This window comes from Micromys minutus, assembly GCF_963924665.1.
Source record: "Micromys minutus genome assembly, chromosome: 2".
Taxonomy (NCBI): domain Eukaryota; kingdom Metazoa; phylum Chordata; class Mammalia; order Rodentia; family Muridae; genus Micromys; species Micromys minutus.
This window is the reverse complement of record NC_137971.1, coordinates 58,389,511-58,416,027: the sequence shown is the minus strand read 5'-3', so window position 1 is coordinate 58,416,027 and position 26,517 is coordinate 58,389,511. Positions and strand designations below refer to the sequence as shown.

Here is a 26,517-nt window from a genome sequence, read left to right as displayed (position 1 = left end):
GGTGTGGGCCACCACTACTGGGCTGAATTTTGCCATCTTTAATATCCAATAGACTCTCTCCTTAGCTGTCTGCCTATCAGGGGATCTATCTAACTCCTGGTCTCACACAACCATAAACGTCCTGATTTATCTACCTCCACCTCAAAGTGCTAGGATTTCAGGCCTGAGGTACCTACCACACGCCAACACAACTGAGAAAACTGACAAAGGACCCAAGCTCTCAGACGAGGAACCTGCTCTCTACCTCTGGCAAAAATGTGAGTACTTTCAGCAACTATCCATACTAGTTTAATTATCCAACTTGACTCGCCCTGCTAATTTAAAGCAGTCATTAATTTTTATTTATCTGGAGCTCACTATGTAGACTTGGATGGCTTCAAACACACAGATCTTCCTGCCTCTCACACCTGAGTGCTAGGATTAAAGGACTTTGCCTTCATGTCTGGCAATAGTTTATTTATCCATCCATCTATCTATATCTATTTATTAGTGTATAGATGTTTTGCTTGAGCGTGTGCATCTGTACACCAACTGTATGCAGTGCCCTAGAGACTAGAAAAGGGCGTTGGAACCACTGAACTGAAGTTACAATATATATTGTGAGCTGCTATGTGGGTGTGGGAACTGAACTCTGTCCTCTAAAAGGTCAGCCTGGGATCTTAACTGCTAAGCCATCGTCCCCCCTCTTTTTTTTTTTTTTTTTTTAATTCAAGGTTCGCATAACCCAGGCTGTCCTTGAATTCGTTCAATCCTCCTGCCTCAGCCTCCGAAGTTCAGTTTGCATGCTAGGGCTGGCTACCTCAACAGTTTAGATTGAGTCTCTTTTTTGCGTCCCCAGAGACCTGTCTTCCGAAACTTTATCAACACCAGCCACTGCCAGCCACTAATTCAGTCAGGAGGAGCACGCGGCCGGTCTCCTAGCAACCGGACCGCGTCCCTCCCAGCTGGCAACTAAGGGCCTGGGCTTCCAGAGCCCAGCATGCCCTGCGGCCCAGCGCGCACTACGCGTCCCACAATGCCTCACGGCCCCGCCCCACTCCCGCGGAGACCCCGCCGGGCAGCGCTGCGACCCCAGCCCACCGCCTGCAGTCTGGTGGGCTGCTCAGGCCGTGTGCCATGCGGAGGGGAGAGCGCAGAGTCGCCGGAGGCTCGGAATCTGAGTCTCCGCTGCTCGAGGGCCGCCGCAGCACCGAGTCCGAGGTCTACGACGATGGCACTAACACCTTCTTTTGGTGAGGGTCTCCCTTCGTCGGGGTCGCAGTTTGGGAGAGACGGTTTAGGTTGGAGTCGGGGACCGTCAGGGCCCAGATCAGTCATGGGAGCGCCTCACCAGGGCTCAGCGGCTCGCGAGTCGGTGGAACTCCCCGTGGTCGTCTGCGTATGAGATGGCGAGTGTTTTTTCGGGTCGGGGGAGCCCCGGGATGAGCTCTGGAAGGCCTGGCCAGTATATAGTAGTGACTTTCAGGTTTCCTTTCTGCTGGATAGCTGATGTTCTTCTGCTCTTCCCCCGTAATATTGCCCTAAAGTGGCCTGATGGGCATGGCATATCTGTGTGGTAGGTTTTGCTCACTGCTATCCTTTTCAGTGATCCTGGCTTGCACAACTCAACCTCTGACAAGTTTTGGGATCAGGGTGCCCCGTCTGCCTTTAGTGGAGTGGGTGCCTAGGAATTTCAGGTGTTTTGCTTCTCTAAAGGACGAATCATGTCACCGTCCTGGCTGATCAGTCTAAGGTGTAATCCCATGACCTTGGGATAACCTTTCACCTTTCCTTTTTTGTGAGAAAGACAAAAGTCATAAACTAAAGAGCGTGCTTCCTGAGAGGAATGGCTTCGCCTTTATTTCAGGCGGCTAAGTTTCCATCCACCTATGTAACACTGGAGTCCCAGGGTGGACCCTGCAGACAAGTGGGACCCAAGAGCACAGAGACAAATGTGTTCCCGGTGGAGGGGATGTTTAGTGGAAGTAGCTCTGAGAGAACAGAACTGATGTGGCAGTGTTCAGAGCACATCTGATCAAAGAGAAGCCTGATCTGGAAGTGTTTGGATAATTCGGGAGAAGATGCCGTCAACACAGATAGGGTCCTCTGGGGGACTCTGTCATATACCAGCTTGTATCTCTTGCTTGCAAGTGGGAGTGGTAGCTGAGGCACTGGTGAGATACAGTTGAAATAACAAGAAAGTGGGTTGGGTGTGGGAGATAGCTTTGCATCTGGACCTTATATTATTAGCACCTTCCCTGGTTTTTAGACAGCTTCTGCAAGGAGATCCAACCATAACTGCATTTCAATATGATGCCTTCTGGTGACTGAAAACATTAAAAGGAAATTCCAGTACTCAGGCAGAGGCAGGTGGATCTCTGAGTTTGAAGCCAGCCTGGTCTACATACTGAGTTCCCGGATAGCCAGACCCTGGAAAGACTCTGGAGAATGCTCAGAAACAAACATGGGGCAATTGAAAGTGTGGGTATGGTGCCAGAGCTAGTGCCAATGGACTTCTGACCTTTGAGGTCCTTTGGACATTAAAATGGCCTAGATAGAAGTCAGGCTGTTGCAACCCCATAATTGATCTCAAGACTTACCACCCCATACCTCATTCTGCTTGACAGGACATATGGTCTCTAACCCCATAACTGACCCCACATCATCTCAATCACATCCTGCCTGACAGGACAAAGGATTCGTTTCCCCTTGCAGGGAAGTGATGCTTATAAAATTCCTAGCCCACATCTGGTTTTTGTTTTTATAAACCTTGCATTGCTATACTTCAGAGCCAAGAGATCTTTGTGGCAGGAGCCTGCTCCTGGTTGCCTACTTAAATAAAGGACACCGATTGGCCTTATATTCATAGTGGTCTGTGAATGGCTCAAGTGGTTATTTATATATCATTCTCTATCAGGTAGCCCCCACCATGACTCTTGGACAGGAGGGAGGCATGACCATCCCCCAATACAGTTGATGGCCACTGGATAGAGAATTCGGGAGTGGGTTGCTGGCTTGCCTTCCTTGTTTTATATTATTCATTTATTCATTCAGTCATTCTTCAGTGTATATTTTGGGTACTTACGCTGAGTGCCATTACTGTCTTTAGAGGATATATCAGGAAACTAAACAAGAGCTTAGATTCTGGCATGGACCTGGAACTTTGTGTAAAGTTTTGTGTGTTTTGTTGTTCTGCCTGCATGTGTGTAAAACATGTATGCAATGCCCCTAGAAGCCAGAAGAGGGTGTTGGATCCCTTGGAACTATAGTTCCAGATCTGTGAGCTGTTAGGAATCCAGTCTTCCTGTGGAAGAATAGCCTGTGTTCTTAACCTTGAGCCATCGCTCCAACCCCCTACCACCCCAAATCACTTTCTTACCCAATCCCATCAGCATGGAATCTGTGACAGTTTGGGAATTGGTAGTCTACACTTGGATCTTAGAATGTGTGGTGCTTCCAGTGAGCCTTCTGGGTGAGTTGGGGCAGGAATCACCAGTATGTCCTCAGTAATTCTTTATTTCTACAGCTTCAGGCCTAAGTGATCAGTCACTGGGCTAGGACTTACCTAGACTTGCCCACAGTTAGCAAGCATGATTTAATAATTCATACCTTTTTGACTAACAGGCTAGAAGCCTCTTGAAGACTTGACCTGGGACAGGTTCTGTCCCTTTCTTGGTAACGCCTTCATGTTTCCCTGGTTGGTTCTGGCAGGGCTGCCTTCCTACCCACTCAGCATGAGGAGCATGGTCATCTCCAGGGAGGAACAACAACTGGGTATTTTCCACTCATAGCAAGGAACCAGTTTGTCCTCGTGCCTGCCCCCTGGGCAGTGACTGGAGTCCCAAAATTTACATAAGTCAACTCTCAGATTGGGCCTGGTCATGGGACTCAGACCATCCCAGTGTGTGTCTATGGGAGGGAGGAGTAGGAGGTGCCACTACACAAACCCAACATTCTGGAATGGGAAAGATGACCTGCCTCAGCAGTCTGCTGCGTCTCCTCCCTGTGTGCGCTGTTGTGAGTTAGACAAGGAGCTCATTCTTGATCAACCATTGATTAAAATGGTCTGAAGTCTTCCTGTTGTGAGTCTGTTTGGCTGATGCCTTCCCTCCTGCTTCACCTTTCCCAGATCAGGGTTTTGGCAGCTGTATGAATAATAGGGTAAACACTGACCTCAAGGGAAAGGTGCTATTTACTGTTCAGCTATTCCTGGTATACTTAGAAGAAATAGTACTCCCTTTAAGATAGTTGAGAGCTGCGGATGCCCTCAGCTTACTGACTACTTCAAAAACTATGAGGAAGATCCGAGTACTGGTAAAAAAAAATAAATAAATAACAGTAATAAACCAAGGAGTTGAAGTAATTTCTAAGATCTTTGGGCGAGAACTGGGGATTGTACCTTAGTGGTAGAGAACTTTGTCTAGCATATGTAAGGCTATAGGCCCAGTTTTCACTACTGGAGGGAGAAATTGGGAAAAGCCTTCCACGTTTACTTGTTAGATGTGACCACATCTACTTGTGCTGTAGGCAGTACATGCCAAACCCTCTGGTACCCACGGAAATGGCCTGTCAGCCCCTCGCCTATGCTGGGTGGCTAGGTATCACATGAGTACTTGGTGATCCTCTCTGTGCTCTGACATTACCTGTGTTTTTGGATTCAGGCGTGCCCACACCTTAACTGTGCTGTTCATCCTCACCTGTGCACTCGGCTATGTGACTCTCCTAGAAGAAACCCCTCAGGATACAGCCTACAACACTAAGAGGTAACTGCGTATGTTTTGTGATGTCCTGTGGTGCTCATCCCACGCTCTGCATTTTCCTTGTATGTCTAAGTGACTGGCTTCCCCATTTTCCCTTGAAGCTGTGTAGTATTTCTTGCCCAGGACCCTGGGAACATGTCACCTTTGAGTGGTAGAGATATTCTGCTTTAGCCTTCAGGGTGATTCCCCTAGCTGGTATGCAGAAGCCTCGTGAGAGTGACCACATCATCACACCAACAGCTTACCATCAGAGTAGTAGACTCTAGGACGTAAGGATTCTCAGATTGTCTGGGATATAGAGCCACCAGCAGTGAACTTTGTAATGGCACTTAAATGTCCTTGAGTACAGCTGGGTGCTTCTGCTAAAACATTGCTATCAGGACCCTAGGGGTCCCTTCTGCCTTTTTTGTGCAATATAGGTCACCCCCTAGCTCGTTTCCCAGCTGCCCCTGACCCGTTCTCTGTGAAATTCTTTACTGCTCAGTGACTTTCAGCTTATAGTCAGCCTCTCAGGAGTGTCTCTCTCTCTCTCTCTCTCTCTCTCTCTCTCTCTCTCTCTCTCTCTCTCTCTCTCTCTCTGAGTTTGGGATATATTCCATCATGTCTGGTCTGGCCTATTCAGTACTTCCTGCTCATTCTCATCTACAGACCTGCCCATTCTCTGCTCCTTGCTTGGGAAGGCTTCTACCAGACTCAGTCTCAGGCGAGGCCTGTAAACTCAGCATGCTCATGAGGAGATGAGTTAATACTGAGAGAGGAAACTGTGCTTCCTGGGCCACTGGGTCAGGTCTGCTTTTTCCTTCCTGTCATGTGCAGACAGAGGGATTATCTATAGACCATCACAGTATACTCTTGTGCCTGTATCTGCTCTGAGGGAATTTTCAAGTAGAGAACTGGGTCTTGGCCAGGTATGGTTGCTCACACATGTAAGCCTAGCACTTGGGAAACTGAGGCAGGAGGATCAGGAGTTCGAGGCCAATCTTGGCTACATGACATGTGAGTTCAAGACCAGCCTGTGTTACATTAAGACCCCGTTTCAAAAAAACAAAGAGGACATGGTGGTGTCCAGCTTTATAGCACTGCACTGGGAAGCAAAAAGGAAAATCTCTGAGTTTGAAGCCAGCCTGGTCTCCATAGAGAGTTCCAGGCCATTTTTTGAGACTCTTATCTCAGAGAGAGAGAGAGAGAGAGAGAGAGAGAGACAGAGAGAGAGAGACAGAGAGAAATAAACAAAACCACAAAACCGTGTCTGTTGGCTTCCTCTGAATTCATCTGTGTATATCTGGGAATAGAGGGTCAGTAGCATCTGCAAGGCACAGTAAGACGTCCAAAGAGATGAGACATGACGCCACCCCAGGAGGTTCTCCAGGGACTAAATAGATCACTCAGGAGCCAGGGCTCAATCCTTAGCACCACACCCTGCACTCCAAAAAAGTTTCTCTATATGAGAAGTTTAGCTAAAGATGCCTAGGCCTGATGTCACTGGACAGGAGTTGTCTCAAGGAAGAGTACAGTCCTCCTTCTGAAGAGCAGGAACATGCAAAGGTATCTCGGCGTGGTCACCAGTCACCTGCCAAAGCAGTTACAGCGCTGTCGCCCACCCAGTCTGTTGGTCCTGTTGTCAGTGTTAGATGACCCAGACCCTGGAGAGTTCAAGAGCTCAGACCCCCAAGTGTAAGGAGAGCAACACTGTGAACCTGTGTGGACTTCCCCAGGGGACACTGGACATCTGTTTCTCGTGTTCTTTAAGAGCATGATGAAGGGACTACCTTTCTGGTCTGTAATTCTTCTGGTAGAGCCTGGAATCTGCTATTTGCTCCTCCCCGGGACTACAGGAGCTTTCTTATGCAATTAAAAGTGGGCTTAGTGACAAGCATGTTAACCTACGGAGCCACCCCTCCAGCCTTATAGAAAACACAGTTTTCGTGGTGTTTGCTCATTTGGTAGCTTTCATCACATTTGTTTTGTTTGCATGTATATGTGTGTTCAAGCATGTAAAAAGCACATATGCACAAGGCCTGTGGGAGTTGATTTCCTCTTTCTACCATGCAAATCCCAGGGATTGAACTCAAGTTGGTCATGCTTAGTGACAAGCATGTTACCTGATGGGGCATTTCACCAGCCTCATAGAAACATTGTATAATTTTTGTGTTGTTGTAGATGGAACTCAGACCTCTACATATCCCAAGCAAGCTCTGTACTGTAGAGAGGCAACCCCAAGACTTACTTTTATTTTAAAAAATTACTTTTACTTATGTGTATGTGTGTATTAGGATAGGTACGTATCCTCAGAGGCCAGAAGAGGAGTGGAATCTTCTGGAGCGACAGTTGTGAGTCACAGTGCGGGTGCTAGAATCTGAACCTGGGTCTTCTGTAAGAACAGCAAATGCTCTTAGCCACAGAGCAATTTCTCTAGCTCCCCAAGATTTATTTTAACATTTATGTGCACATACATATGTGTGCCTGTGTGAATTACAAGCACTATGCACATATCAGTGCCCATGGTTATCAGAGGGCACTGGATCCCATGGATTTGGAATTAGAGTCAGTTCTGAGCCTTCTGATGTGGGTGCTGGGAATTGAACCCAGGTCCTCTACACCAGCAGCCAATGCTCTTACCTAGTGTGCCATCTCTCCTGCCCCTTTTGTAAAGTCTTTCATTTCAACTGTGTATCGTTGTGGGTTATGTTTCACTATATTGTCAGCCTTGTCCTGAAATTCACTATGTGGACCAGGCTGTTCTGGAACTCACATATCCACTAATGTCTGTCTCCAGTGTTATAATTAAAAGCATGCTCTACCATACCCAACTGCCAGTTTGTTCTTGAACTCCAGGGCTCTTGTCTTGGCCTCTTGAATAGCCAGGGCTCTAGACACAGACCACTGTACAGCTTTTTTTTTTCTTTTCAAATTAACCTACTGATCTATAATTTGATATATTTCTACTAAAGTTCCAGCTTGTTAAGTTTGAGATGCACAAACCTATGTGCCTGTTGCTGACCGAGGCAGCCTTGAATCTAACACCATGTGTTGTGGTTTCTCATGAGTGGAGTTGCTATGTTACTTTCTGTGCCTGGCTTCTTCCCTACACCAGGGGATGTATATCTTTGTAGATGGTTGGTAAGCTGTCCTGCACAGATGGCTCATGATTTATCACCTGGTGTGGTGACCTGGGGCACTTTGGGCTCTCTCACCTTCTCAGTTAGTGAGCTATCCATTCCATTTACAGTTTTAAAGTTTTACAAATTTAAAAACTAAGCATGATGAGATTACACACTTGTCACTGCAGCACTGAGTTTGAAGCAGGAGAATTGTAAATTCAAGGCCACTCTGGGCTGCATAGCAGGAGCCTGCCTCCTTCCTCAAACAAAAAACAAAACAAAAACCTACCCACATTTTTTTAAAAAGGCAACTCAGTTAACAAGAAGCCACACAATTAAAATCTGATGGTACACACATGTACTTCCAGATGCTCTGGAGGCTGAGGCAGGAGATCGCTTGATCTGAGACCAGCCTGGCCAGCACAGTAAGACCTATTCTCAAGAAAGTAAGGTAAAGACTGCGTAAAAGCAAGCAAGATGACTCAGCTGCTAAGAGTACTTTCTGGTTTTGCAGGGGAACCAAGTTCAGATCTCAGTAGCTATGGTTCGTGGCCATAATAGTCTGTAACTCCAGCTCCAGGGGATCTGACACCTTGTTGGCACCTACACTTAATGTGCACATTCTCCTGTGTATGTGTGTGTGTGTGTGTACATATATATACATACATACATACATACACACGATATAATTAAAGTAATTAAAATAAGTCTTGGGGGGGAAATACCTGAAAAGATACTTTAACCAAGAAAGAAAAAGAGGAGGGAAACAACACATGAAAGAAACATGCACCACTGACATCACAGGGCTCCTCAGACTGGGAACTTTGAGATTCCACCATCCCTCCAACAGGGCTGAACTGTAAGGATGATAAAGATTTGAAACAGCAGCAGCTCGTTCATTGCTAATAGGGATGTGACCACATTGGAAAGCAGCTCTCTCTGTCTCTGTTTCTCTCTCTCCCTCACTCTCTGTAAATTTTATGTGTAAGGGTATTGTGTCTGAATTTGTGTGTCTGGAGGTAGAGATGCTTATAAGCTGTCTTGTGAGTGCTGGAACTCAGACCTGGGTATGCTGTATGAGTATCCAGTGCTCCTAACTACCAGGCCATCTCTCCAGCTGCACTAAACTCACATGTAGTCCAGCATCATGCTTCTACAGGTGAGAACATGGTAGAACATTTGCTTTGTGCTGTCTAGGCCCTGGCTTTCATTCCAAGTGCTATAACACACACATAACACACACACACACACACACACACACACACACACACAATCTTAGATAATGTAATGGCTAAGACCCTGAGAAGGAAGGCATACTGACAAGAGCACCAATTTATAGATGCACTGAGACTCCTGAAGTGCCGGGAGATGAGGGCTCTAAGAACAGAAGCAGAGGCTGCAAGAGCTCATGGACCGGCTGACAGCTGAACCCATGGGCACCTGTACAGTTGCTGCTGCTGGGTCTTTGGTTATGTGACAGATGCCAGAAACCAGTAGAGTTTTAAGCTCACCAGAGGATAGAGGTCAGAACTGCCCCCACTGGGAAACATCAGAAACAAACTCAGATTTACAGATACAGTTATTTACAAACAGAAATGTATGTTATCTATAATACTTCAGCCTCCCATATCCACTAGCTTCATCTCTGAGGATTCAACCAACTTTTGAATCCTTTAGAAAGGGGTCCAGAGAGATAGCTCAGTGTGTAAGAACACCAGTTGCTCTTCCAAAGGAACTGTGTATGGCAGCTCATAGCTGTCTCCAGTTCTAGTCCCTCCTTCTGGGCTCTGTAGACACTGCACATGTGGTGCCGACATTTATGGAGGCCAAACACCCATGCACATGAATGAATAAATAAATAAAGTTTTCTTTAGAAAGAAAACATTGAAAATGAACCATATCTACTATGAACTTATACACGCACACATGCACAGACTTTTCTTGTTATTGTGTCATATACCAAACCAGCTCTGTATATAGCAGCCACATTCCATATCGCTAGTATGTGTAATTTAGAGATGTTTTTAGGAAATGGGAGATGTATGTGGCTATACACAGATAGCACTGTATGTAAAAGTCTGAATGTTCACACATTTCATTTTGGAGGATCCTGAAACCAGCACTCCACAGATAACAGGGTAGCTGTATGTGTGTGGATATAGGTTAGTGAAGGCAAGGAAGTGTTTGCCACTTTCTAAACTCAGAACCTAAAGCCAGCCTTACTGTAGTAGCAACAGGTATACCTAACAACCAAGCTTGGTTTCTGGTATCCTTCATTGAGAGACTCAGACTCCTTAGAGTTATTCTAAGGACAGGACTGAAGAAAAAAGAAGAAAAAAAAAAAGGAGGAGGAGGGGGCCCAAAATGTGCCAGGAGGTTCCTGTTGTGTCTGAAACTCAGAAAAACCCATTAGTGTTCTCAGGTCATGTCCCAGTAATGGCCTAAGGCAATGCTGAGCAACAAAATCAATAAAGTGGTGTTGGAACATTACCCAGAGTATGAAATCTCAGGTCCACAGTGAGATAAGTTGATAAAGATCAGCAAATAGACAATAGGCATGCTTCCTGCTCAGAAGAATCTCATGTGAATGGTAGGCTCTGCTCAAAGAGGCTTTAGCCCTGCACCTTTTCAGATCCTTTAAGCTCAACAAGGGGATGGAGGATTGCTCTGCAGTGGAAAAGGGCTGTGCTCAGGGTAGGCATAGTGTCCCAAGAATCAGACCAGATTAACAGTGGGAACTAGAGTTGGTGACTCAGGGGAATTTGCCCCTGGGTCTTTCTCCCCAAGCCCACAGCCATAGTCTTGCTATGAGGAAAGCAGCAGAGGAGTCAGACAGGGCTGACCAGTCCTGCTCACATCACCTGGACCACCAGAAACAGCCTCTGTCACCTCCTAACATCATGTGGCCTACAGCAGTATCTGAAGCAGAGGAGGACATAAGAGGGAACTGAGCAGATAGGATAAAGTGGGAACTTTATTTGCTTACAGGTTTAAGTGTAAGGCGCATGTTTTCCTTTCTATTACCTCTGCTCAAATGACATATTTTCAGGTACTTAAGTTCTTCTTCCAACCCATCCTTGTAAATCGTCACTCACACAGCCTTGTGTCCATGGTCAGTTCTCGTACCATCCAGCCTACATGGCTATGTGGTGTAGCTTTGTACTACGTGTAGTTTAGGCACACTGGTGGTCCCAGATAGGTGTGACACAGGCTTGTCTCAGGTAAGAACAGTGGTGTCACTTTGTCTTGATCCTTATTTCTATTTTTTTGGGAATGGGAACTATTTAACTGTCCTTCACCTAATAGGATAGCAATCTAGACAGGAAGGCAGCTAATTCGGGCTGTGTCTGTCTTATGTGAAGGGACGCTTCAGGAGGCCCTTTCCAGGTTCTTCCCACTTTCTGTCTCGCTAGTGCTTCTATGAAAGAGTCACTATGCTCCCTCTCCTCAGAGCTGAGCAGTGAGTGCTCTCTGTTCCTCCTGGCAGCCATGTTGGAGACTAATTCATAAAGTCACATGTGCCTTGGAGGGCTGCGGATGTTCTGCTAAGATTGGGGGTGTCTCTCATCTTGGCTACTCAGGGCGGGCAAGTAATAGTTTTCTTGGCTTGTTCTTGCCACTGCCATGAGATAAGATGTCAAGATGCTAAGGACTCAGCAAGGGCAGGGCAGAGTGAGACTGTGATTCCTGTGAACACTGGCCCGAGATGGTCCTTAGCAGGGACTGACCTCACAGGTATAGCCCTGGCTTTGTGTGGACAGTGCTTCTGCACCCTGTGCCCTGTCAGAATGTTTGGGCTGCATGTAAGTATCATACCTTCTATCTTCTACCTCCAAGAGCACATTGGTGTCGAAGGTGGTGACCCACTAGGACAGAAATTTTGGGCAGATCCATTAGGCCTGTGCTATGAGATAGCCATTAGATCCTGATGGTGTTTAGAGGCTATATGAGTTCTAATCCTGTGTTCAGGTGAATTGGTGGTGACACTCTAAATGACATGAGGAATAACACATGGACATTTGAGAGTGGTGCTGCTTGTGGGTGGTTGAGGTGGCATGAGCCATTGTGGATCAGCCTCCAGCCAAGTGCCATGTAGCTGCCAGATGGAGTTGTGGGCTATTTCCAGCATGGCAGGGACTAGCCTATCAAGGGTGTCCTCTGGGGTCCCTGCTGCTTCCTACTGCTGCCTGAAAGAAGCCTGCACACACTGAGGGGCTGTTTGTTCTTTATTTGCAGAGGTATTGTGGCCAGTATTTTGGTTTTCTTATGTTTTGGAGTCACACAAGCCAAAGACGGGCCATTTTCCAGACCTCATCCAGGTAACTCGCCATTTCTTTACCATGTGTGCCACGTCACGCTTCTGTTCTGAGCAGCTGCTGTATCTGTGCTGCTGGATGTGAATGTCTGTCCCCCTCTGCCAGTTCCTCCTGTGGCTGTTACCCCACGGCATGGAGAGCTGACTATACTTCCTCCCCTTGTCTCTCCCTGTCCTGTGGCTTTCTCACCTTCCTGCAGACCAGGGTGCCCTGGGATCATAGGATAGGCGGGAAACCTAGGAATAGCCATTGAATACTGTCTCCATCACTCCCACCCCAAGTTCTGACAAACCTATAGCATCAAATTGCCCTCTGTGAACCTTAGCTGGAGGACACAGGCCACCACTTGCCCACTCAGTTGGCCAGAGCTCAGATGAGGAGGCCCTTGAGACTACAAATTGGTTTGTGTCACTTCTTAAGGGCCTTGGCATAGATTGAAAAACATGTTTCTTTTCTGCTTCAATGGGATTATAAACTGTGAAAATACAGAAGCCATTTTTAGGCATTTAAAAAAATAAACATTTAAATTTGGATGTGTTGTGTATATTTATTTACTTGTTTATTTTTTGAAGGCCTCACTGTTGCTCAGGCTGTTCTTAAATTCTTAGATTGAAGGAATTCCATTGCCTCCCTTCCTGAATACTGGGACCACAGTGAGTTCCCCAGTACAGCTGGTTTTCCTGAGTTTTGATCTTTTTTTGTTTGATTGTTTTTGTATTTGTTTTGTAAAGTAGGCAGTCTTGAGATTTTTCTATTTGTATATGTGTGCTTACTTGTTTAACCAACCACTATAGGAGCAAGACATAAGGGATTAGCCTTGAGCTTGTTAGCTTTCAAGAACAGGGAATGTCTGCCAAGGGTGAGTTAGTTCTGAGGCTGTGAACACAATTCCTCTGTGGTCCTGAAGCTCTGAGCTGGGCCCTTGAGCACCTGAGCAGACTATATGGTTTGTGATTGCTGCTAGATTACTGAGCAGCCTCTGAGCCTCAATAGGTTCTCCACCCCTGAACCTATCCAGCCTTGCCACAATAGGATTTGAGCCAGAGCCACAAAAAAGGGAATTAATTTAAAAGTGCCCAGTTCATTTTAGCAAGTGTTTAATTGTGATTTTTGTTTTGTTTTGTTTTTTGAGACAGGGGTCTTCTGTGTAGCCTTGGCTGTGCTAGAACTGGCCTTGAACTCTCAGATCCGCCTGCCTCCTTCCCCTCAGTGCTAGGATTAAACGCATGTGCAACCACGGCCCAGCTTATTTGTGATTTTTTTTAGGTATTTATTTATTTATTTTATATATGTGAGTACACTGTAGCTGTCTTCAGACACACCAGAAGAGGGCATCAGATCCCATTACAGATGGTTATGAGCCACCATGTGGTTGCTGAGAATTGAACTCAGGCCCTCTGAAAAAGCAGTCAGTGCTCTTAACAGTTGAGTCATCTCTCTAGCCCCTATGTGTGATGTTTTAAGATGCCATTTTTGAAGTAAGCTTCTCTCCTAATGATGATGTGTTCTATGACATAGTGGGAAAAATCAATAGAAACTGTAGAATTATATTTGGAATTGACATTCTCTATTTTGTAATTTAATTATTACACACATGTATATTTACTTGGTTTATTAAGGAAAGGAAGAATGCATAATTTTAGGTGTTAAAGTGGTACAATAAAACTATGTGTGGACAGGGATAGGGGCTGGCTAGTTGCTAAGGGCTTGTCCTGTGTTTGAAGAAAGAGAGCAATAAGCCCATATGGTAATGCAGGCTTCCTCTCAAGAGCCACATCTCAAGGAGCATGACTGATGGGACCACGCTGGCCAGCTGGCAGTAACTTGCTTCTGTACTTGGCTTCTGGACTCTTGAAGTGTCTCCAGAGCATGCAGGTTCTCTAGTCTAGAGGCACAAGCCCTAAATCATAGCAAACAGAAGTCACCATGTCTGAAAGGTTGTAGGCTTTCAGAAGTTCCCGTAGGACTCTGATTTAAGTGACTACAGTTCCAGCTCCTAGAATATTGTTCTCCTTTTTTTTTTTTTTTTTTAAATAGGGTCTCACAGTATAGCTCTGGCTGCCTAGAACTATGTTGACTAGGCAGGTCCCTGTTTTTCCGAGTGCTAGGATTAAAGGCCTCCTGACATGCAAGCTCATCTGTGGGTTACGTTGAGAGCTCTGCCCTGCCTTTCCTTCTAGTGTAGTTGCTTTGCATAAGCTCCAGGGTTCTTCACCATTCTGTCTTATTTGTGTAGGAAGTCTGTCCTCAGCCGCCTCCCACTTCACTTTTTGTTGATAGACTGATCATGGAACCCAGGGCCTCCAGTGGAAGGGTGTGTGCTGTAGCTGAGTAAGAGGTCAGTGCACTGAGAGGGACAGCTCAGGGGTGTTCACCCCAGGGAGGAGGGCTCCTGCCCTGCTTCTCAGGAAGACCAAGTCAGGCTGCCTCAACCGGGGCCATTATCTGCCCGGCCTCATTACAGCAGCCAAATGAGGCTTCAGCTGACCTGTATAGGGAGTTGCTTTATTTGGAAACTGTAATTGGCTGTGATTCCAAGTGAATATCTTGAAACAGGTCCTGGTTCTTTTGAAACAGCCTCCCTTTGTTCTGTTTTTGTTTTTTGTTTTTTGTTTTTTGCTTTTGTTTTGTCTATTTGCAGTGCTAGGACCTGAACCCTGGGCCTCATTCATCCTGTACAAATGTGGCCCACTGAGGTATAACCTCAGCCCCTTCCCAAAAGCTAGAGTTCAGTAGTGCCATCCCCAGCACTGCTGAACTGCTTTTGATCCTTTTTCACATTTTATGCTGGGGTAGACAAGGGACACTGGCATCGAAAGAACCAACACAAGAACAAGAAGTCAGGGGTTTGGGGGTGGGAGGATGTAGAAGCAGCTGAGTATTTAGGATGGGCCTAAAGGAGACAAGGATCAGATGGGTCTGCTTCTGATTTGGACTCTTCTTGGAAAGAATATGGGAAAGATGGAAAACAGCAATAGCTGGAGAGGTGATGTCAGTATCAGAACTGATGACATAAAGGTTTCTGGGGGGATGGGGGCTTAGGTATCTGTTCCTCTCACATACACACACTCCAGGGGTGGAAGTTAGGTATCTGTTCCTCTCACACACACACACACACTCCAGGGGTGGAGGTTAGGTATCTGTTCCTCTCTCTCACACACACACTTCCATCAAGAGCTTCCTACATCGTGTTTCCTGTTTGTTAGGGTTGGTCATTCTCAACCAAGTAGATCAGATCACACACCCTTCATGCATGGCACCTCCCGGGTTCTTAAGTCCTATAGTATGATCAGGGATGGAGGGGCATTTCAATAGGAGAAGTCTACTTTCCTAAATGCAGAAGGCTAAAACTTCATACCCATTCATAAGAAATGAACGTATTAGTAGAAGTACGAGATTTTCATCCCTGAAAGAGGTGTCCAGCAGAGCATGGTTCAGGTCTGCAGGACAATAGCACATCAAGAGCAGGATGCTGTTGTCACTACGTTACCAGCATCACAGGCCATCTGTGCCTCTGCAGCAAGGCAAGCAAAGTAAAGACCCCAGGACTGGAATAGAGGAAAGCATTTCACGTTTCACAGGGAAGTGTCACAGCTTTCATTTAGTCCTTGCTTATAAAGATTCTATGAAGAACACCTAAGCATCCCTTTAAAAATACTGTCTGTGATCAAGAGTCTCCTGGGGTGGGGCCTAGTGCCCCAGAGCAGAGCCCCTGACATTGCTGTTATCTTGTTATAGCTTACTGGCGGTTTTGGCTGTGTGTTAGTGTGGTCTACGAGTTGTTTCTCATCTTCATCCTTTTCCAGGTAAGCAGCTTTTCTTGGTTGATAAAACAGGAATAGATAATAGAGGAAGCTTGAATCCTCAGGCCCCAGAGTGCTGGCCAGAAGCCAGGCTGTGCCAACACAGGGAGACACAGACTGTCTCCCCTCCAGGCAGGCCCACGTGGAGGGGTGTCTTAGTGTGGGTGCAGACACAAGGAAGACAGCTCACATGATGACAAGACAGGTAAAGTGCAGTCTAGCAGATCTGCCCCTGGCCTGGCCTGTAGCTGAGTAGCTGCAGCTTTAGGAACTTTGGCCTACCTGGGACCCAAGGAGCTGGTGGGATTTGCAACTCACCAGGGGTGTGGGGTGGGCGTGGAGTGTTACATTATGCATTCATTTATGGTCCACTCTGCTTCAGTCACTGAATTCTGGCTCCATGAGTGAGTGGCTAGGTTTTTTTTTTTGTGCTAAATCCACCATCTGGGGCAGTTTTGCAGGGCAGAGTCCCTGTGCATGTACAAACATCCTAGCAGAGCCAGAATAGTTCCATGTCTAGAAAATGCACTCATATCTTTGATAGTCTCTCTGTTCTACCCTCCAGTTACCTGCCATCTGTTAAGACTTGTCTCACAACACCCCGAGTGGACCTTGTGAACCTTGATAACCTATAGATATATCTGCCATATCATCAGCGCAGTGATTCTTCCTGTGCTGAGAGACGTTTCAGGACTTACAAGGCATTTGGTTTCTCATTTGGAGCTGTTGTGAATCAAGCTGCTCTTAACACTCCTGTCAGGGCTTGTGGGACACGAAGTTCCATTTCTCTTCTAGACAGGCCCATAGTGGTCTCACTGGTGACATCACACAGTGCCTTTAATGTTGGAGGAGCTGCCGGACCGAATTCCTGCTGCTTCATACCCCGTCTTTCAGTTCTGTTGTGTCAGTGCTCAGAGGTGGAATTGCTGGTGGTGAATGGAATTATATCCTGATGGGTATAAGGTGGCATCTCTTAGTTTTGTCTTTTTTCCTGCCAGGGATTCACTTGAAAACACCATAGCACACCCAGGTGTCTTATCTTCAGGGCTCCTCTAGTTGTGTAGTTCTCAGGCTGAGACTGCTTCTGATTGCCTGGCAGCTCTGCAGAGGCATGGTGGGCGCCTGGTAGGTCAGGTGGCAATGCAGTCTTCCATGTTTCGTCCCTCCCCCCTTTAAGATTTATTTGTTTTATGCAAGTACACTGTCACTGTTTTCATACACCAGAAGAGGGCAGCCGGCTTCTACTACAGGTTGTGAGCCACCATCTGGATGCTGGGAATTGAACTCAGGATCTCTGAAAGGACAGTCAGTGCTCTTAACCACTGAGCCATCAATCTAGCCCCTGTTCTTCTCTTTCAAGTTTGTCCTGCGTCAGCTGAACTGCTAGAGTCACTTTCTGGTTATGTAAAAAAGCCCAAGAGGTTTCTTTTCCTTTCTTTGCAGTGCTGGGGATGGCACCTGGCCCTCCTGCATGCTAGGCAAACGCTCTACTACTGAGCCCCAGCCCAGCACTAGCAGGTGAGATGTTGTCAGTGGTTGCATCTGTCAGTGTAGAACGCTGCCATCCCAGCGTTACTAAGTCTTGTGGTTCATGAACATGAGGCATCTTTCCATTCACTATAGGTCCTTAATGTCTTCCTACCATGTTTTATAGTTTTTATAATGTACATTTTGTACTTCCACTGTTAAATTATTCCCAAGTATTTTATTTGCTAATGGGGTGTAGAAATGGTTTACTTTTGTGTTGGTTGGTTTCCTGTGGCCTTGCTAATCTTACTTCTGTAGGGCTTGCTGTCTTCTAGCCCCTGCTGTCTGCATCAGAATGCTGCCACACTTCCTTGCTGTCTGCTGTCATCCATTTCCTACTCTTTCCCTGACTCCTCTAGCTGGGCCTTCCAGAGACTGATCACAAGCATGGGCCTTCTTAACTGGTTCTCCACCTTATGGGAGTCTCCAGCCTTTCTGTGAGGTGCAGTCTGAGCTCTGACTTTTCTCAGAAGCCTTCACCAAGTAGAAGCAGTCCATTATTAGACTTTAGGCTGTTTGATTTTTGTCAAATGCATTTTCTGCATTAAATAAGATGTTTATGTTTTTCCTTTATTGATGATGGTATTTACACTCAATAATTTAAGATGTGGTTCATCGGGGATGTTCTGCTTTGGTTTAGTTTGGTTCTGAGACAGGGTCTTGTGTAGCCAGGGCTGGCCCTGTGCTTGCAGTGCATTTAAGTCCTGCTTCTACTTCCCAGAGTGTGGTCAGGGGTATGCACTGCCATGCCTGGCAGGATTTTCCTTCTTGGAGCTACGGGCATTGCTGAGAGGGGTGGTGGTGTCTGGTCCTGTCTGTAGTCTGGATCTAGCCTCCTAGTATTCTGTCTAGAGTCTTTGCAGTCATATTCATGAGATGCTTTCTTTGATTTCCTCAACTTTTTTCTTTTCTGTCTTTGGCATTAGAATTTGATGTATTTCTTAGGATTTGGCCAGATTTAAGGTATAAGCTGTCTTGCTAATGGGACTTCTCCCTGGTAAAACTGACCTTGATCCCAAGTGCCTTTTACTGCCTATATCAGTCTGCTCTGAAAGGAAGTTTCTGTGTGCTATCCTTGTCTGGGTAGGAGCCGGGACTTGGGCTCCACTACCTCAGGATTGTGTATCTATGTGTTATGGAATTGCTTCCTCTTAAGGAAAACCTTTCTCTTTCCAACCATGTGTTGAGTACCTAATAATATGTTGTGATCAGCATGACTCAAAGTTATTTTGTTCAGGTTGTACTCAAATACTGCTTTTATGTGTTTACTGAAGTTCTTTTTTACTTTTTAAGTTCCTTGTTTTTTTTGTTTGTTTTAATAATTTATTTTATGTGCAACTACACTGTCACTGTCTTCAGACACACCAAAAGAGGGCATCAGATTTTATTACAGATGGCTGTGAGCCACCATGTGGTTGCTAGGAATTGAACTCAGGACCTCTGGAAGAGCAACCAGTGCTCTTACCTGCTGAGCCACCTCTCCAGCCTTTTGAAGTTCTGTAGGCCTTGGCAGCTCTCCTTTAGTTCCTGTCTTGTTTGAAACATCTCCTTCTTTAAGGGTTCTTGGTTTTTTGTTTGTTGAAACACTCTCTGATTCATAGCATAGGATGTTCCGATTGTGTGCACCTCCTGCATGAGCCCTGGAAGCGGTTCCTGAAGGACAAATGCTAGTCTTAAGAGACTGCAGTCTGGGAACTGGATTTGCTGGTCAGGTCCAGGCCCTCAGCTATGGAGAACATGTGTATAACCCGTTACTGTGATCACATCAGTTCTAGTGCTCTATCTTCAAAGTCCTCTGGCAATGTAGCGACCTCCCTTCTGCTTCTCCCCCATGCCCTGTATACGAGTGCCATGGCATCCTAGGGCTTCTGCATGGTGGGCAGAAGTAGTATTGGCTTCAGTCAGACTTAGAACTCGCCTTTTCTGACTTCATTTGAGGCCTTCAGGCTTAAGCTGGAAGGTGATTTCAGGAACAGTCCTGCCTCAGCACGTCAAGTCTTGCTAGTTTCCAAGACACGTGGCATTAACAAGATGGCCATTTGTGGAGTCTGCACCAGGGACAAGTGAACCCTGACTTTCAGACCAGGGGCTAGACTCTCAGCTGGCCAGTCTGTTCTGTTTCCGGTCCTGTCCAGCTCGCATCTTTTACTAAACCTATACTTTCTCATATGGTCTCATAGGTCTCTTTGTTCTGGCTTGAGGTTTGCTTCAAGGGCCCCCTTTTCTTTTGTGTCCAAAAATTCTACATCCACCAAGGGGACAGACCTCTTCTCAGCTGCTGAATATCCAGAAAGATAGGCTTGTGCTTGACAAAGCTCTTAGACATGGCCCTGGACTATGTGGAAAAGGCAGCAGCACAGGGCTGCCTCTTCTAGATAGGGTTCGAGTCCACTATCTACTGGGAGAGCGTATTGTAGGGGGCTGACATTTGCACCCTAATGGCTCACTGGGGCTCAAGGCACCCTCAGGTCTCCAGCCCTAGCTGGGGTAGAAGAGCAGCTATCTCTGTAACATGCTGACCAAGATAGAGGTCACACACTACAGACCACTCCATCCAGGTGGCCTTGCTAAGCCTCACCACACTAATGGCTCTGCTTTGCAGACAGTCCAGGATGGCCGGCAGTTTCTGAAGTATGTGGATCCCAGGCTGGGAGTCCCATTGCCAGAGAGGGACTACGGGGGCAACTGCCTCATCTATGATGCTGACAACAAGACTGACCCCTTCCACAACATCTGGGTAGGGGTGTTCTCAACTGCAGGGCTTCAGCAGCCCAGGACTGCCCTTGGATTAGACTGTCCACGTTCCTGCTTTTCTTCAGACTCCTATGAGGCAGAGTAGGCCTGTGGCCTTGTTCATAATAGCTAAGGATCCATCAGAGGGGCATCCTGGTCTCTGTTGCCAGTGTGGTCATCCACATAGCAACATAACTTGCAGGCTCTGACTTGGCATCAGTCTGGAGGGTTGTGAGGGGGAGGGGAATGACCCTGGGCATCTGCACAGCATGGGGTCTTTGGAGACTTGCCCAAGATACCACAGGGGTGGAGACTGTCTGATGGAGGGGTTGCCTGAGGTGGGGGCTGGGCCTCAGGGTTGCATCCTTGTTACCTACAGGACAAGCTGGATGGCTTTGTTCCTGCACACTTCATTGGCTGGTATCTGAAGGTAGGGTAACCTAGCTGACTGACACCCTGGTTCTATCTATTTCCCCTTTTTTCCATGTCCAGGCCATTTGGGTCCACAGTTGACCTAAGTGGTTGGTGGGTGAGCCCTGGTGAGGAAGCACTGTGCCATCCAGGAGAATATGTACAATACCAAACCTTACAGTTTTCTCAGGAGGACTCAGATGCTAGTGCTGACCCTGCTCTTCAGATCTATGCCCGGTTCCTAGCACTGTGGCCAGTTAGGAAAAGGGAATGAGGGGAATGGCAAGGCAGGAAGCTCAGGCCAGCCTGGACCCCAGTGCAACCCCACAACAGTGCTGCCTGTGCGTCCCAACCCATGGCTTGAACCAGACCTCCTGTTAGAGCTCAGTGCCAACTCTCTGGGCCCCTCCATGTTGGCTGAAAATCTGAAAGGTGGCTGTCCATCTGTTATGTTCACCAGATAACATGTTGGGGCTGGGGCAGGAAGCAGAAATTTGTGTTTGAGGGGTGCTGTCTGTAGGGAGAGTGGCAAAGCCTAATGGGAGCTGTCTGGCCCCTCACAGACCCTCATGATCCGTGACTGGTGGATGTGCATGATCATCAGTGTGATGTTCGAGTTCCTGGAGTATAGCCTGGAGCACCAGCTGCCCAACTTCAGCGAGTGCTGGTGGGACCATGTAGGTGCAGCGGGCAAGGCCCAGCCTGGGTGGGCCTGTCGTCTCTGCCCTGTGGTTAATCCTTTCCTTTCCTGACCCAGTGGATCATGGACGTACTCATCTGCAACGGGCTGGGCATCTACTGTGGCATGAAGACCCTCGAGTGGCTGTCCTTGAAGACATATAAGTGGCAGGGCCTCTGGAACATTCCAACCTACAAGTACATCTTGGGAGTTACAGAAGGGAACCACAGAGCACTGGTCCCCAAAGGACAAGGCCTTGCTACTTGGGAGGGTGGGAAGGAGAGTAGTAGACTCAATGTTGATCCTCCGCCTAGCTCCCTGGCTTGCTTCTCTCAAGAGGCTGTGGGCCTGATCTTCACCTCATTCAGCTTAAGTTGTCCTAAGACTTGCTCTGTAGTCTGGATGACTCTTGCCCCCACCTCCCAACTCCCAGGAGTCCTAATGTGTACCTCTACCCAGTTTCTCTTCTACTTATAAGATTTAAGAAAAATTGTACCTGAAATGGTGGTATATATACCTACAGTGTTTACTGCTTGGGAAGCTAAGGCAGGAGAATTCCTTGAGCACAGAAGTTTTAGTTTAGTCTAGGCAATCCCTTGTCTCAAAAAAAAAAAAAAAAAAGAGAGAGAGAGAGAGAGAGACAGTGGTGGGAGCTGAGGATGTAGCTCAGTTTATAGAGTGCTTACCTACCACACTCAAAGCCCTGGGTTCAATACCCAAAACCACATGGTCCAGATAGTCTATAATCCCACATTTGCTGTTGTAAAGGTAGATCAGAAGTCCAGAGTCATCCTCAAGTGTATAGTAAGTTTGAGGCTAGCTAGCCTTAGCTACAATGAAATCTTATTTCAACAAACGAAAATAGAAATTAGTCAGGCATAGTGACACATACCTTTAATCCCAGATAGGCAGGTAGATCTGTATGGATTGGAAACCAGCCTAGTCTACATAGTGAGACCTTGTCTCAAACAACAAAAGCAGGGTTTATCTCAGGACTTGGGAGGCAGAAGCAGGTAGGTAGATCTCTTGAGTTAAAGGTCAGATTTCTGTACAAATAGCAAGTTTCAGGACAGCCAGAACTGCACTACAGAGAGAAATATGGGGGGGTGGGGGGGGAAGGTTAGAGGAGCTATACAAGACAGTCCTCAGCATTAGGAAAGTGGAGGGCAAAAGGACTGAGACCCAGGTCCTTGGCAGCACAGAAGAGAAATCAAAGGAACAAGGCTCTCTTCCTATCTGGGTGCCTTGGCCGTGTATATAGCCTGAGTAGACATGTAGGATTGTGTCTGCTGAGGAAGGTAATACGCTCTGGCTCATGGTTGTGGCTGTAGCTCTGTGACTTGTAAAGCTGGGTGACTGGCCATTGCTCTAAGGGTGCTGGCTCTCTGGTTCCCAGGGGCAAGATGAAGAGGATTGCCTTTCAGTTCACGCCTTACAGCTGGGTACGCTTTGAGTGGAAGCCAGCCTCCAGCCTGCACCGCTGGCTGGCTGTGTGTGGCATCATCCTGGTGGTAAGTCCCAGCAGCCTGGTGACTGGGTATCCATGCAACCAGTGCTTAGTTCTAGAACTGATGACCTGACCTTCTCCCATGCCCTAGTTCCTGCTGGCAGAGCTGAACACCTTCTACCTGAAGTTTGTGCTGTGGATGCCCCCTGAACACTACCTGGTCCTTCTGCGGCTGGTCTTCTTCGTGAATGTGGGTGGTGTGGCCATGCGTGAGATCTATGACTTCATGGATGAATTGTGAGGGTTGTCATAAGACCTAGGGGGTGGGATGCCAGAGCCTGGGAGCCCAAGGGCATTTGGGGTGCTGAACAAGCCAGGCAGCTGCTGCCTCTCTGCAGGAAGCCCCACAGGAAGCTGGGTCAGCAGGCCTGGTTGGTGGCAGCCATCACAGTCACAGAGCTTCTCATCGTGGTGAAGTATGACCCACACACACTCACCCTGTCACTGCCCTTCTACATCTCCCAGTGCTGGACGCTTGGCTCCATCCTGGTGCTTACATGGACTGTCTGGCGCTTCTTCCTGCGGTGAGTGGGAGTGGGACCCCAGGTCATGAGGCTTCACTGTGAGTGGTTTCTGACCTGCTCTTTGGTTGAACACAGACAAGGTTCTATCCATTCCCTACCCTGCCTTGCCTGTGGCTCTGCCTGATAGATCCAGGTTCTTGAGGTTCAAGGCGACCTGCCTTGCCTGTAGCTGACACTCTAGATGGGCCTCTACTTAGCTATTCCTAGAATTACAGCAAGTGGCCTCTTGCAAAACAAAGGCATCCAGGTGTCTGGGGCCTATGCTGGGGACCTCTGCAGGAACAGTTGGTGAGGTGGTTCTGCTGTCCCACAGGGACATCACCATGAGGTACAAGGAGACCCGGCGACAGAAGCAGCAGAGTCACCAGGCCAGAGCCATCAACAACGGGGATGGGCACGCAGGGCTGGATGATGACTTGGCAGGGACTGGAACTGCAGAGGAAGAGGGGGCCACCAATGATGGTGTCCCTACTGAGGAGAGGGCCTCAGCTGCTTCATGAGCCTCTCTCTTCGCTGGCCTTGTGCCATAGAGCTGTCCCATTTCTCCCATCCTCATGCTCCCTGCTTCAGAGGAGGTGGGGGAGGGGCATCCACACTCCACGAGGGGCACCTGAGTGTACATGTTTGTGTGCAGGTAGGTGTATGCACATACTGCTCCTGACACTTCTCTGGGGCTGTGAGCTACACAGTAAGCCTGGAACTTGCTCTAGAGCAAGAGTCTTCTGTCCTAACTAGTCAACCAAGGCCCTGGTCCATGGTCCCGTCTCCCTTGTGCTCAGTCTCAGCACAGGCTAGGAGAGGTATCTCAGGACTCTTTCTCTCCCTCTATGGTGTAGGCAGAGGCCCTATGAGACCCTGTGGTCCCACCCAACTTACAGCAGCATAAGTGAAGGATATCATAATACTAAGGCTGCAAAATGGTGGGTCTGGAGTCAGTGCTGAGCCATTTCCTTTGGAGCCTTCCTTTAACCAGGACTATAAGCTGAAGGGTGTGCACATGGAGGTCACAGATTGGCCTCTTGCAGGGCACCTGCACCCAAGGTGCTAGGGTATTGTCACTGTAACTCCCTGAGTTAGAGCTGTACCCTTGAGCGAACAGAACAAATAAAGTGATAATGAAGGTGCACAGCCTCTGGCTGCCCTCTCTGCCCCATGCTCCCAGACAACTTGCAAAGGGATGGACTGCTCTCCCCCTCAAGTGCGTGTGTGTTTGTGTGTATGCAGGTTAGTTCTCACAGGGCTTTGAGGGCTTGTGGGACACAGCTCTCCTAGGGCAGGCATAGCTGTTCATAGAACAGGTCCTGGGCAGCTACACCAGTCCCTGCCACATTGTTTCTCCCTGGGGCTAGTGATCACTGAAGAATGACCATGGGACATGATTGTGAGCCTTGCTTTATGATTGCAGCCACTGGGAATGCAGTAGCAGACACCCGTCTTCCAACAGTTCTCCCAGGAAGGCAAATGTGCAAATCTTGTCTCTTAGCAGCATGTTGTTTCTTTGGGTTTTTGAGCCAAGGGTTTGCTGCATAGTTCAGACTAGCACGGGGTTCAGTGTACAGCCCAAGCTGGCCTCAAGTTCTTGGCAGTCCTGCTTCGGCCTCCCAAATTCTGATTTGTGCCACTGTGCTTAACCAAAAATTTTCTTGTTAATTTTTTTTTCTTAATATGTCTGCACATGAGTGCAGATGCCCATGGAGACCAATAGAGGAGGCCATCAGATCCCCTGGAGCCGGAGTTAGAGGTCGTTGTTGGCCCACATCTAGTCCCATGTACCTACCACATTGTTTTCCTCGACTTTCTGGCTGCTGTGACCGCTGCTATGGTGATGAAGGCAGTACAGATGTCTCCCACACTGAGCTTGGTTTTTTCTGTGGATATGGTACTGCTGGCCATACCATTTCTAGTCTTTGAACCCCATTCTGTTTTCCACACTGTACTAAACATACATTCTACCAACAGTAAGTTTGCTCATTTCTCCGTGTCTTCAAACTTGCAGCAGTTCCTACGTCTGCTTCCCCAATGCTGGAATAAGACAGAGCAACCATTTTTAACTCCGACCAGTATTTGCTATCTTTTGGTTTTGTTTTTTCAAGTCAGGGTTTCTTTGTGTAATAGCCCTGGCTGTTCTGAAGCTCACTCTAGAACACACCGGCCTGGAACTCGGAGATTGACTGCCCCTGTCTCCCAAGGTGTGCATCACCACCACCTGATTCTTTATTTTTTGACTACTTAAAATTTTTTAAAGATCGACTTTATGTATAAGAAGTGTTTTGCCTGGAAGTGTGCATGTACACCAAATGAGTTCCTGAGGCCAGAAGATGTCTCTGGATCTCCTGGGACTGGAGTAGAGAAATGATTGAGAGCTGACGTAAGAGTACTGGGAGCCCAGATCCTCTGCAGAAGCAGCATGTGTCCCTGTCATGTCTCTACAGCCCCCGTGTACTCGGTATCTATCTCTCTTTCATAACAGCCATTCTCATGAGGTAAGGATTGCATTTCCAGGTGACCAATGGCAATGAGCATTTTTCCTTTCTAGCTTTGTTTTAAAGCTATATCCGTTTAGATGTATTGCTCATTTTTAATTAGGTTACTTATAAATCCTGGTTAAAACAACAAAAGTTGGTTGCTATAGAAATTTTTGAGTTCCTATGGAAAGACCCTTGGCCTGAGACATTGGAAACCTTGGAAAAAGACATAAAGAGGAAATGGAGGGCAAGCTGAGGTTGCTATAACATCCTCGAAGGTCAGCCAGCAAGCCAAATGGAAGGATGGAATTAGAACTCACACCCCTCAATTTTCCAGACTGTTGCTTAACCCACTGAACCCCAAAGGGGAAAAAATTAATCCTAATCAGGGTTTCTACCCTGCCTTTGACCATTTAGTTTCTGGATAAAAGACACATAACTTTTATTATTTATAATAAGCATTAAACCGCACAAGAGCTGGGCAGATATCTACCCTCTGTGTTATTAAAATTTTCTATTGATAACTCCGAGTTATTACTGTTTTAACTGGGCTGCTCTTAACTTCAATTGACCAGCCTTCAGGGTCACGTTATCTTGACTCCTAACATGACGACTATTCCTCCTTACCTTCTCCTTCATGGTCCTCTCATGATCCCTCCACCCCCACCCCACCCTAAAGCCCACCTGAGTCTCTTCTGCCCAGCTATTGGCT

At 47.2% G+C, this 26,517-nt stretch overlaps 1 protein-coding gene across 3 annotated transcripts; it reads left to right on the top strand.

The window, feature by feature from the left end:
• Positions 1–1,029: 1,029 nt before the first annotated feature.
• PTDSS2 (phosphatidylserine synthase 2) lies at positions 1,030–26,270 on the top strand. Of its 3 annotated transcripts, none has more exons than XM_080912133.1 (12): positions 1,030–1,232; positions 4,641–4,742; positions 12,077–12,159; positions 15,895–15,962; positions 20,089–20,223; positions 20,599–20,649; positions 21,194–21,307; positions 21,388–21,506; positions 22,706–22,820; positions 22,908–23,053; positions 23,155–23,340; positions 23,654–26,270. In XM_080912133.1, the coding sequence occupies exons 1-12, from the start codon at positions 1,117–1,119 to the stop codon at positions 23,838–23,840; spliced, it is 1,422 nt and encodes a 473-aa protein (XP_080768259.1). In that variant the 5' UTR covers positions 1,030–1,116; the 3' UTR covers positions 23,841–26,270. The 3 variants fall into 3 exon arrangements, 2 of the variants coding, with proteins under 2 accessions (XP_080768259.1, XP_080768260.1); XM_080912134.1 differs by having other exon boundaries at positions 23,282–23,340; positions 23,654–23,813; XR_013974934.1 differs by lacking the exons at positions 20,599–20,649; positions 21,194–21,307; positions 21,388–21,506; ... (2 more) ...; positions 23,155–23,340; positions 23,654–26,270 and adding an exon at positions 14,393–14,494 and having other exon boundaries at positions 20,089–20,153.
• Positions 26,271–26,517: the final 247 nt, after the last annotated feature.